This window comes from Kwoniella shandongensis, chromosome 6 (assembly GCF_008629635.2).
Source record: "Kwoniella shandongensis chromosome 6, complete sequence".
NCBI classification, from domain to species: domain Eukaryota; kingdom Fungi; phylum Basidiomycota; class Tremellomycetes; order Tremellales; family Cryptococcaceae; genus Kwoniella; species Kwoniella shandongensis.
The window spans coordinates 393,570-405,804 of record NC_089292.1 but is presented as its reverse complement, the minus strand read 5'-3'; the positions used below and the strand labels follow the sequence as shown (position 1 = coordinate 405,804).

The 12,235-nt window shown below is 50.1% G+C and overlaps 5 protein-coding genes across 5 annotated transcripts; 3 read left to right on the top strand and 2 right to left on the bottom strand.

Moving 5' to 3' along the window:
- Positions 1-115: 115 nt before the first annotated feature.
- On the top strand, positions 116-2,379 carry CI109_103469 (uncharacterized protein; the record flags this gene model as incomplete). The annotated part of the gene is made up of 15 exons (XM_032005773.1): positions 116-185; positions 281-354; positions 422-511; positions 573-628; positions 703-795; positions 904-1,107; positions 1,174-1,204; positions 1,273-1,287; positions 1,359-1,582; positions 1,716-1,901; positions 1,964-1,989; positions 2,054-2,087; positions 2,147-2,169; positions 2,230-2,281; positions 2,343-2,379. 15 exons carry the CDS (start codon positions 116-118, stop codon positions 2,377-2,379), a joined length of 1,215 nt encoding a protein of 404 aa, XP_031860020.1.
- A 276-nt stretch (positions 2,380-2,655) lies between these two features.
- Positions 2,656-5,012, top strand: CI109_103468 (uncharacterized protein; the record flags this gene model as incomplete). The annotated part of the gene is made up of 13 exons (XM_032005774.1): positions 2,656-2,867; positions 2,937-2,994; positions 3,063-3,095; positions 3,249-3,482; positions 3,551-3,567; positions 3,618-3,673; positions 3,729-3,745; positions 3,801-3,849; positions 3,905-4,044; positions 4,119-4,334; positions 4,391-4,441; positions 4,491-4,760; positions 4,818-5,012. 13 exons carry the CDS (start codon positions 2,656-2,658, stop codon positions 5,010-5,012), a joined length of 1,548 nt encoding a protein of 515 aa, XP_031860021.1.
- A 173-nt stretch (positions 5,013-5,185) lies between these two features.
- CI109_103467 (uncharacterized protein) lies at positions 5,186-6,417 on the bottom strand (the record flags this gene model as incomplete). The annotated part of the gene is made up of 5 exons (XM_032005775.1): positions 5,186-5,253; positions 5,329-5,488; positions 5,612-5,742; positions 5,836-6,015; positions 6,168-6,417. The coding sequence occupies 5 exons, from the start codon at positions 6,415-6,417 to the stop codon at positions 5,186-5,188; spliced, it is 789 nt and encodes a 262-aa protein (XP_031860022.1).
- A 489-nt stretch (positions 6,418-6,906) lies between these two features.
- Positions 6,907-7,643, top strand: CI109_103466 (uncharacterized protein; the record flags this gene model as incomplete). The annotated part of the gene is made up of 4 exons (XM_032005776.1): positions 6,907-6,985; positions 7,080-7,119; positions 7,204-7,258; positions 7,461-7,643. 4 exons carry the CDS (start codon positions 6,907-6,909, stop codon positions 7,641-7,643), a joined length of 357 nt encoding a protein of 118 aa, XP_031860023.1.
- A 333-nt stretch (positions 7,644-7,976) lies between these two features.
- On the bottom strand, positions 7,977-12,081 carry CI109_103465 (uncharacterized protein; the record flags this gene model as incomplete). Its single annotated transcript, XM_065967298.1, has 8 exons — positions 7,977-8,074; positions 8,145-8,187; positions 8,241-8,342; positions 8,412-9,195; positions 9,250-9,386; positions 9,435-9,521; positions 9,589-11,203; positions 11,270-12,081. 8 exons carry the CDS (start codon positions 12,079-12,081, stop codon positions 7,977-7,979), a joined length of 3,678 nt encoding a protein of 1,225 aa, XP_065823370.1.
- Between the last annotated feature and the right edge of the window lie 154 nt (positions 12,082-12,235).

Here is a 12,235-nt window from a genome sequence, read left to right as displayed (position 1 = left end):
TGCATCAACAAAAACATACGATAGGTAGTCAGGTCAACGAAGCCACTGCACGACTGGAAGAACGAAAAACCAGAGACATACCGAAGAAGACGAACTGAACCTTTGAAATCTCAGAATGGACGTTGCAGTTGAGCGACCACCAGTTCTCGAAAACAGCGAAGCGGGTCCTTCTAGAAAACGTTCTAGTGAGCAGCACACCTTTCTTTTACGACCAATTCGAGTCGCAGGAACACCCTCGTTTGACTAGTAGAAAGGACCTGATGTAGCTGGCTTTCTATAGACGCGGAGACGGTACATGAGCTTGATTCGCTTCTAAACCGAGAAACAGCGAAAACCAAATTACGTCGTCTCGCCGTGAGTTCATATACACTTAGTTAGCAGTTTCGAAGGACGGCTGACCATTCCCGACGCGATACGACAGAGTCATGGATGCTCCACGCCGGTGTTCAACCCCATTTGTCCCAGTACGACGTTGACAGCTTGCAAAGCTCTTAGAGAAGAATGTGACAAGGTACGCTGGACGCTCGAACCGTTCCAGTTAGGGGCTGACATTTTCGCGCTGGGATGAATAGGCACACTTTGAACCGATTATAAGACCTTGGACGGATCCTTCGCTCGGTTATTGCTCGTGGGTACAGCGACGTTGCTCTACTGGGGTAGGACTGTCAAAGCTAATAGCTCCAACCATTGATATCTGCGTAGCTACCTCAATCTGTGTTATGGCGATCCAATGTTTGCGAATAACCCTTCTCTGGGAGAGGGCACAGGTCCAAGAGGAGGTACCAAGGAGTGTCGGTGAGTCCTATTCCATCGTCTCCTCTAAATTGTTACCCTCGTTGCTTCCCCTACGCAATCAGATTGTACATTGTTCCACTCAAAATGGCTAATTCGTATCGTATCCAGATATCTTCATTTCCAAGTCGTTCCCACCACTCAACCTCACTACGCATCGCTGCCCGAAGGTTTCCCTCCTAACCTTCCTAAGTCGACGATCAAACGATTGCTTGGCGAATCGAATGGCGGGAGTGGGGAGGGGTATGAGCCGCCGAAAGTGCCTCAATGGGTGAACTGCGATGTGAGGAGTTTTGATTATTCAGTTTTAGGCCAGTGAGTGTCTTTTTCTTCTACTCAAAGCTGGGTAGAGGCTCAGTTTAGTCGACGACTCCGTTGTAGATTCCAGGTCATCGTGGCAGATCCGCCTTGGGTGAGTGCTTCGCTTCAGCTCCAGCTGGCGACTGATTCAATTATGCTGACATCCAAACCTCATTGTAGGACATTCACATGTCGGTGCGTTGACTATTTCTATAGTCTCTGTTTTACAGATATGATTCCGTTGTGCTGATCAAACCCTTTCCTAGCTCCCCTACGGCACCATGACAGATGACGAAATGCGTCGACTTCCCGTGCGTTCGCTCCAACCAGATTGGGGAATACTTTGTCTTTGGGTGACAGGTCGGGCGATGGAATTGGGAAGAGAGTTGTTCGCCTTATGGGGATATAAGCGTGTGGACGAGCTGGTCTGGGTGAAGACGAATCAGTTGCAAAGGTTGATAAGGACGGGAAGGACGGGACACTGGCTAAAGTGGGTGTGATGCGTTGTTTCTCACCAGGTTGGATCAAGGTTCGGTCTACATTGTCTTCGCTGTGCGAGAAAGCGGCAGAAGAGCCTTACTGGATTACTAAAGGACGCTGACATGCCATATCAACGTCCCCAGCCATACATGTGAACACCTGCTTGTCGCCCTCAAGCTACCTGCCGACCACCCGAGGGACGATCCCATACCGTGGGATACACACCCTTTACTAAGGGACCTGCGTAAAGGCGTCGACACCGACGTCGTCGTTGCTGAAGTGAGAGAAACAAGTAGAAAGCCTGATGAGGTTTACGGGGTCATCGAGAGGTCAGTCAGGCTCATCATGAATCGGTGGAGGTAGGATGGCTGACCTCATGTTACCAATTCAGACTGGCTCCCAAAGGGCGAAAGTTGGGTATGTATTAGATCGTGTCTTCCAATCTAATCCTACGAAGTGCTTATTGTCAACTTGCGAACAGAACTCTTCGGAAGAAAACACAATACGAGACCTGGGTAAGCTGACAAGTCATGCGCTTGCAGAAAGATCACAGCTGACTATGATTACAACTCAGATGGCTCACACTCGGTAATCAACGTGAGCTGGATGAAATGCAGTCTGAGATGCAGAACGAGCTAACACGACATATGTACACAGTTGGCGATTCGCAAATCGCTGAATCAGATCTACACGACAGACTCGCACAGAAGTGAGCTATCCTCGCAATATTGCACTGAGAGGTCGAGCTGACTGTGATGTGACAATTGTAGGTACCCCGCACAAAAGTTCACCTTTGTATCCACCTGATTTCTATTTTGTTGTACCAAGCTTCCAATCATGCATGCATTTGTACCACGAGATTGCAGGATCAGGCACGGACTGATGATGCTATCAAAGTCGTTATCTCTCTCTCAAGTCGCGGTTAAGCGGCAATTACAGTCGCATTCATTTAACTTGGCCATCTTGATCATCTTGTATTTCGACACATCACACAAACGTTGCATTGCATAGACAACTAGTCACGGTCAGTGCACTTCTTTCACTATACTCCCCGATTGCTGAACCGATGCGGCGCAGAGCATGATGACTGCAACAATAGCATCGTTGGGTTTGATAGGTTATCTTAGCTTTTCTACTTCGCTCGTCCTCGCCACCCCTCTCTCAATACCAAGATCAGAACAAGCGACGTTCCTACTCCCACTCTCACATGAACCTTCAATATCTCCATTCATAGCCGAACACAATGGGACGATCATAGAGCTGTTAAACAGGTATGCACCGATCGTCAAGCTGTCGTAAGCCAACCTCGCTTTTGTAAAGTAATAGAGGTGAGTAGGCTGATGAGCTTGATATATCCCATGTAGAGTGGAAGAGGAGTATTATCCGAGCTCTGTGGAGTACATGTTGCCTCATTATAGCTTTGTGAGCACAGCATCCCTTTCAGGTCATCGCTCAGCTGGGTTTGCGTGCTCACGTTTGACGGATGATAGCTGGAGAATTTTCACGGTGAAAAACATCCAGCCGTGAGTTTTTAGTTGCCTTTCAAATGCTGCAATCCCGCCTCCCACTTCTACAACTCAATCTGATTGATCAAGATCGGGATCGGTACACTGTTATCTCTTTACCTCGGCGTATTTTGCAATTGGCTAACATGTGCCCCTCTTCATCTGTCACAGAATCACACTCTTCTCACCCCCTCATCGCTGGACCAACTTCCCCTATTCGGTTCTGGCCAATTCCTCTCCATCTCCGAACCTCATAATCCACAGCCGTTCCTCCTATCAGACGAATCGAACTATCTTTACGGACCAGCGGGTCAAAAAGGGGGTATGAAGAAGGATGAGAAGGGAAGAGGGAAGGTGGAAGAACCGATCTATGGATTTGGGGTAGATATGGGCAGAGGGATCGTGGTGAGACGACAGCGATGCGTTGATGATCGCAAGTGTTCCATGGAGCTGATGTCGTGTGTCTTTGCTAGGATCTGTGGTATTGGACGTGAGCTGGGCCCATACCGGCATGCTGAACGCAGCTGATAGAGGGCATAGGTTCTACCCTTTCAATCTTGGCAAATCAATAGGACCGTTTGGGATACTGGGGAACCGTGAGTCGGCCAGATTGATTTGACACTCCTCCAATGCTGATAACAACTCTCCTAGACGTCGCTGATTGGGAGGTAAGCTATTGATTGGCGGCGACCAAGCTTGTACTGATAGCTGACTTCGACTCAGCACCTACGTATGCGAACCGTCAACGGGACACCGGTCTCAGCAGACTTCAGTGAGACCCTCTACCATACGCAAGTGGGTCGAAAGGAGCTGATATGTTCCCACAGCGACGCACAATGGAGGCCGTTTCAGCGCTGGCACAATCCGATGGGAAGATGTAATCAAGCATGATGGAAGACCGGTGGCATACTCCGCAGCAGGAAGTCATGGTATTTGGAACGAGCCGGGTGATCATATCTACGCAGATGTCAGTGTCCCTAGCGGACTGAACTCATCTCCCTTCACATTGATATCAGTCCGCTGACACAAATGCTCTGACAGCTAGCAAAAGTGTTCCGACTTGTCGACGTGACTGATGACGACGGCGCATTGTGGGACACGAAAGACCTGGTCGTCCCTGTTCGTTATTGGGACGACTCGGAGCACAGACGGAGATTATGGCATGATGGGGAGAATAGCTGGTTGAACTTCAGGGGGAGATATGGCAATAGAGGGGAGAATGATTGCTGGTGGCACAAGCTGGTTGGGATCTGTCAGGTGCGTTCAGTTCCGTGGTTTGCACAGTTAGTCTCAGCTGATATCGTCCCGGGAAGTTGGTGGATGCTCCGCCTGGACCCAATCGGTTCTTTGGCATAACTCCTGATGTGAGTGAATCATTTCCATCAGTGGATGTCATTTTGACACTTGTTCTAGTGTATAATTGCACCCCTAGCACCTATATACTCAACTTACAACTTCTACCTCTCCTCCCCTGCAATCAAATACGCAGAAGCGAACGAAATTGGTATCGTTCAAGTAGAACAGACATGTACAAGACCGAAACGAAATCCGGATGACGATGATGATGACGATAACAGCAATGAGATTGACGACTACGACGAAGAGACAATGTATGATGAAGATAGGTTGGAAATCTGGACGATCAAAGGTTTGACAGATTACAAAGGGCCAAATAAACACACAGTGCGTCGCGGAGATATGTGCCGTGAGCGTGAAGTGTTAACTGACGCCAACTCATAGGTCACGATGGACTCGTGCAAAGGCGTTCAGAGCGCTGTCAGGGCATACAAAATATCACTCTGTACGATCGACGGAAGATGCCTGACCACTTCAAATGACAGGAAAGTGTGTTCGTACGAAAAAGGAAAGAAGGGATACAAATTTGGAAGTGCAGTGAACCTCGAAGATATCGATGATTGGAGGTGGACCTACTAGTTGTGTAAGCACACCGGGATAGGGGTTGTATTTGTAGCGAATGATGACATTTGTATTGATGAGATGAGTGGTCTTTCAATGCATTATGCAGTGCAGTGCAATATGATGTATATGTATATATAGATTCGATTCCTCTCCTCTCCTCTCCTCTCGCTCCGAGCGATGTTCCATTTCTACGCCTTTGTTTCTTCCGAAGCACCTTGGGCAGGAACACCCGAATCATCGTCCTCATCATCGATCTCTGCGATTCCCAACAAAACCAACCATAAGCTAATTATTCGTTTTGGAGACTGAGTCTTATAGGTAAATCACTCACCCTCTCCGTAGATCTCGGGATGTTCTCTGAAACAGTCTTGCATGACTTTGAAGAGCTCGACACAGTCTACACCTTTAGGTTCGGCTTCGGAGAAGACAAAGCATGAGAAAGCGCCTTTGAACTGTTCTCCACATGGTCCTTGGGCCATACCGCCGAGACACTAAACGGGGAACAAGCAAAACAGGTTTCAGCCGTGTAAATGGTGCCATTGGGAGGAGGGACGGGTCATGATTTGGGAAGCAGTATGGATGAGGGAGGTGTAACCCGGATTACTCAGACTCACGGGACAATCCCAGTTGATCTCGCCAGTCTCTTCGTTGAATGCTCCTTGAGCAGGAGCAGAAGCCTCATCCGATTTTTGCTCTACCAACCTCGCAGCGTCCGGAGTCTGTTCAGATTGAGATTGCGATGAAGCTAAGGTCGGTCGGTCGGTCGGTCGAGAATCAGCAAGGGCGTACTAGGGTACAGTACGGCAAAAATGAACGTAGGGGAGGTAGGGTAACTCACATTTGGAAGAAGAGCTCTTCTCGCCGGTAGACTTTGACTCAGATTTGGGTTTGGACTCATCGTCGTTCGCTCCTGTTTTGGAATCGTGGACGAAAGCTCTGACAGGACTCGAGGTAGCGGAGTTGACACCTCGAAGTTCGTCATTCTCCTTTTGAGCAGTCTTGCCGGGTTTCTCGACGCCTAAACATAAAAAAGGAAGGAATTAGCATCCAACGACCTCTAACCTCGTGCGAGCGAAATATCAGACAGAAATTCTATGAATGGATATATGGGAGAATGAAAGACACTTCGCTCGTCCGCTCGCAGGCTCGCGAACTCGCTCGCTCACTCACCGCCTGCTTTGTGTAAATTGGTTTTCAAACTCGGTTGATCCAGCGCGCTAACTCTACCCGAATCATTCAAAACCCTCTGTCTCTCGGAAGTGAGAGCGAAACCCGAGACGAGCAAAGTGGTACCTCCAATAAGAGCATTTCGAGCGTTGAAGAATGACTTGGGCGCAGCAGAGCTGGTAGAGAGGGATCGGATGAAGGGAGAAGAAGTGGTGGTGCTTCGGAAAGCTCGAGTAGCGGATCGGGCGAACATTCTGCGTGGGTGGATTGATTGATTATTGATTGATATTATCAAGGGGAAGAGAGAGGTAGTAATGGTCTTTAATGACGATCTATATAGGTTCAGGCGATGTTGGTTTGGTTTGGTTTGGTTTGGAATCAGATCGATCGGTGTACTCACTAGTATGGAGAGATTACTTTTATCGATGACTAATAATATCCCCTCGATAGAAATTCACTCATCCCACCGCCGCGTCATTCTACTGTGGCCGAGGGGGAAAGTCACGTGACTGAGAGAGTCGGAGTCGATGAACCTCCACCGACAACGACAACGACAAGCATGCAACAACACTGTTATTCCTATCTGCATCAAGGTTCATACACAAGCAAGCAAGCAGGCATAGCGAAGAGCCAAGAGACTGGAGGACAGCCAACCGAAAAAAGAAGCGTAGAGAGCAGATTCAAACTTGGAATCCTATTCTCAATCAACCTCGCATAATCGTGTCAGCACACGCACCACGCTATGAGCGACATTGCCGACCTCACCGCGAAGACGTATGAGATTGCTCGTCTGATCCCTCATGGCCAGGTGACGAGCTATGGTGAGTATCCATTGCGAGTCTTGCGGGCAGAACGAACGGCAAATGAAGAAGCGGGAAGGTAACGTTGGTGAGCTGAGGAGATCGCATCGTACAGGTCATATTGCAAAGTTGGCTGGATATCCTACTTATTCTAGGTAAGTTCGGACAAATCCACTTCAGACTACGCAGATTCCCAGAACAGTGTAACATTTTGCTCATCGCTTGTAACAATCGGTTAGACACGTTGGAAACGCCCTGAAAGCATTACCACCCCATACCGACATACCATGGCAGGTGAGCTAGCGGCATGGGTCCCCCCACACACACTATCCCTTGTTCGCCAGGCTCCAGAACATCACTTTACACCCCTGGCGAACGAGTCGACCGAAAAATACTCCTATACCTCTCTAGAAGATACTGACCAAGATTCATTGCTCTCTCCTTTCCGTCACTCTACTCTGCGCTACGCTTCGCTGCGCTACGCTTCGCATCGCAGCGCGTCGTAAATTCAAAAGGACTAATCTCCCCACGGGGCGATCTCGGACTCGGCGTCGCTCGTCAGAAAGAACGATTAGAACAAGAAGGCGTAGAAGTTGAGACGTTGATGGGGAATGGAGGGGAGAAGGTCGATCTTAGGAGATGGGGCTGGTTCCCTGAACAAGTGGATTTGGCGCAATAGCTCAGCGCGATAGCGCAGGCGTAGAGCGTCACTTTTGGCGGTCGACGGTGAAATGCGCTATCAAGCAGTATGATCGATTGCTTGTCCTTGATTATCCTCGATTGCGGTACTCGTGCGCCGAGCTTTGGTGAACGAGCTTACACTCCCACACCCGAAGAGACCGACGAATCGAACCACTGTATCTCGTTGATTGCACAGATTCATCGACCCCCTCGATGATCCGATACAGACACTAGTGCCATACCATACTACTACACTACCATGCTATGTCATATACAACCTCATGCAAGTACGAAACAACAATCTATAACCCTTCCTCTCCCACTGACTATCTTACCACTTGCCATGTCCTGAGCCTTCGTATAACAACTGCGTCGATCGTTCGTACTGCGATGGCAAGTGGTTTTGCAACATCGTCTTTGAGAAGACAGCTAACCCATCAAACAGCTAAAGTTAGTCGGTGTTGACAAGAGTTTCCCAAAAGCCCAACGGCCCACTTACGTTCACGGAACCTCTCCTCGACAGAATCACATTGCCGCAAGATCTGATTGAGCATTAGCTTGCCTGTGGATACGTGGTGGGTATATGCCCACTCACCACTCTGTGAGCCTGCTTATGCACCACTTTTTTCTCCTTTGGCATTCGTCCTCCACTGCCTTGTGACTCTTCATCATCTGTCACGAAGACGTCGAAATGTTCCTGAACAACCGACGTCCCATGTCAGTCGCCAAACCTTTCGAAAAGCAGTCTGACCGAGCAGCCACTCACCATGATATAGACCATCCCAGGCGGTAAGAGCTTGTCATTGTCCATATCGGCTCTCATAGTCTTGATCAACGAGACCATCCAATCGCTCAAAACCTCTTCATCCGTTGGCATATCCATGTTCATCCCTCCCCCACCTGCTCCGCCGGAGCTAGGACTCTGACCATCTTTCTGAAACTCGAATTTCCGTTTGTATATCCCTATCACCCGACCTACAATCTCCTCCGCCACATTACCTTCCTCACTCAAAGTCAATGCAACGTTCTTGAAATCTTTCATCCCACCTAAACTGAGAGTCGGAACCACATCCACATCTTGTATCACGCTGGTGATCAGCCCTTGTGTGTATCGAGCTAGGTCGGGCGAAGCGACGGCTGGAGGTCCATAAGCATAACAGTGTATGGGACGACCGGGTGGTAAGCCAGATGTGAAATTCGTCACGAAGGGCGTCGTGAGTCGAGGGTGAGCGACAGGTCGTGGTCTTGACAAGTTCTCTTCGAGGAAAGCGTTCGCTGGCATAGAACACAATATCGATAGGAGTGCGGCGACACCTCCGCCAAGCGAATGTCCAGCTAGGATTAGACCATAGGTCGGGTATTTCGTCAAGGCATCGACCAGAGTTTGATGCACCGTACTTTGCTTGACGGTCAATTTTCGTGCCGATTGCCACATACCGCCATGGACATAGTAAGATCCATCAGAATCACCGCCGGCAACATCAATCGCCTGGTACTCGCATGTCAGGTCGACAAGCACATCGGAGAGACCCAGAGTGCCTCGACAAGTCCTGATAAGGTTGTCAGCTTCTCCTCACCTACTGAGGCAATGAAGCTAAACTTACAGGACGATCGCTTTGAGATCATGCTCCACAGCTACGTAATGGACGAGAGGTGGGGCTTCTTGCTGTATCAGAGTCGCGGATGATTCCGTAAACGAAGAGAGTAACAAGCAGTCGATTGGGATATTGGTATGTTGCGCCTGTAATAGAGTCAGCACTGACGTACTTATTTGACTGCAAAGACTTACAAAGGCCCAGCTATTCGCGTGATGTTTCCCCGTACTGGGGAACATGAACTCGCTCGATCCCAGCCCAAGAATCCGCAGAAAGTTTTGCTGCAGATCGAAGCGCGGTCAGCATCTTAGTGTCTATGTCCAGGCAGGTTGAATAGACAGCACTCACGCCGTACGCTGCACTGGAATACCTCATGAAACGGTGTATATTCCTAACCAACGATTCATGTGGGAACAAGTTATCCGGCGTCGCCTCCCCTCTCTCCGGCATCATTCTCGCAGAAGCCGCTTGGATCCTACTCGAGCTCAGATGCGTCGCTTCGCGAACCGTCGCGAGCGAGGGTCTTGATCGGTGTGTAGGACGGAATGTTGGTTGTGTATCATGCTTAGTCCCGGATCCACGGCGAGGTGCGGGCTGTTCCCTAGTGGTCGCCGCAGGAGATCGAAGTATCATTGAATTGAGTGGAGAGGGTGGCGGTGCTCGGACTCCTTTCGATGCGAGTGGATTAGTTTCTCCTCTAGTGGGGATAGTCACAGGTGCAGGACTAGCGTGAGGTGTCGTTCGGTCACTTGACGAAGGACTTGGTGTTCGTGACCCTTGTCTCGCCTTTGAGAGTGATCGAGTTGTGGATTTGAGCTTGGTTACAGGGTTGTTCGTCGATGGCTTCTTGCCATGACGCCTAGAGATGGGAGGGCTACTCGCCGTTTTCCTTGATGCGATCTGATTGCTATCGCCCTCGGGAGAAGCCAGTGCCTTGGGAGGAGTAGTAGGTGGTACGTCGGAGGACGATGGAGGTCGCCAATCGATATTCCGAACGTCGGGCCGCACGCCGCCCAACCGCTCCGTCGAGGGTTTATGAGGAATGACAGTCTCTTCTGAACTGCTCGCATTCGAAACATCGTCTCGCAGTACATGACGGACAGTCCTCTTCCGTTGCAGAAGCTTGTTCGTCATGGTCTTAAGTACAAGCTGAATCCGATCCGCGTTCTCCTGAGGATGTTCGATCGCATCGCGGTAAGACCGTACTGCAACTGATGAACCATTAGGCGCAGAGGGTATCATGGCGCCGGCGTTTTCTTCTTGACTCTCATCAAGAAGTCGATCAACCTCGATCCAGTCGTTCTCATCGTCCGAAGCTGAAAAGACCGACGATAGTGATTGTCGCCTAGGTGTCGTAGTAGTGGTTCGTACCACCACCTCGGGCTCCTCATCGTCATCGTCCATGACTGCTACGCCAACATCCGCCAAAGAACGGTGACGAGGGATGAATGGCGAGGTATACCTCCTCCCATCGGCATGCACCCGCTCCAACATCTGAGTAACAATCGTCGATTCCGTCAGCTCATCAGTGATTTCCAAAGTTGATTCTCGTCTCCTCTTGATGCGATGCTGCTCCCGAGCGGCTTCGTCTGGAGGTCCGTCGTACAACTCGTCACCTGATTCGCCAACCAGATCTTCGAGATCTTCCACGTCCCATATATCCGCGCTATTTTTGCGAGTTTGTGACCGACTAGACGGGGGGCTCGAAGCCGCCGAAGATGACTGGACGTGCGTCCAAAGTCGCTTGTTGGCCTCAGCTAGCTCGAACGAGTTCGAGGTGCGTCTTTGCCTGGAGCTCATGGTGGAGGGACCCGGTCCGCCAACTGCGCCATTCTCGAAATGGAACGGGACTGCCAGGGGCTGTGGGTTTGATGTAACAGCGGGCGAGACGGCAGGAGGTGAAGTTGAGGTGTTTGAGGTGTACGATTCTTCTTGCTCGGCGAGGACGGTGCAGTCATACAGCCTAACCAGAGCGAGGTACGTCAGCAAAGATCACAGATCCGAAGTTGACCGTTGATGGTCCACTCACACTTTCATTTTCAGTCTTTCCGATGTCCTCTTCCATGTCGCCGCTTGGAGACATGCGAAAGCAGTCATTGCTTTTGTCAACCCTGCCAAACTCGCAATCTTCCCCCTATCCCGACATCTCTCATCCTCTAACACCTCCTTTCTCACCATAGTGATAATCGCCGACAAAGCTCTGCTTGACTCGTTCGAACCGAACAGACTGTCGAAGAGCGCGACACTTTCTTGTGCCGCATAATGGACGGACTGTACCGCATTGGCTGTGAGGAAGAATCCTGACATCGCGAAGAGCTCGGCCATGGTGAAAGTGTGATGTATGACGTAGATTCCAAGATTGGTATACTTGTCAAGAACCTGCAAGAACGCGTCGGTCGTGGCTGGAGTGGATTTGTAACCATCGCCTGAAACTGTCATTTCACCCCCAGCGCCACCACTTGTACCGCCGGTGATTAGACCGAGAAGGTCACCGTCCCTTGCCGCGTTGGTCATGAGATAAACGCGACGGGCCGAGGAGATTGCAGTTATCAATAATCTCCTCGTATATCCTAAAGACATCCGCGTGGAATACTGAGACGTTTCGAGCATCGCTTCGATGAGGAAGGCGGCCATTCGAAGAGATAATCGCGTGGACGTCGCGACGGCTGTGACGAGATTTGCGATAGGAGTAGGGAAGATGGTGGGCAGGGAGGAAAGGTCTGCCAGTGGGGATTGTCGGATGATCGAGCTGTAGTTAGGTCTGACATCGGTGTGGTCGGGGGTATTGGAAGTATCGCGAGAGCCCCGAGAACGACCCGACGCGTTTGGTGATCCGCTCATGATGACTGGGTGACAATATGGGGATCGAGGCTGTCTCTGACAGCCAAAACGTGATCAAGGGAAATACTAGGGGCACTCGTTGTCAACCGGATATCTTGTCGTACTCTGAAAGACTTGTTAGATAGATCAAATATCGAATGGTCGCTGACCAACG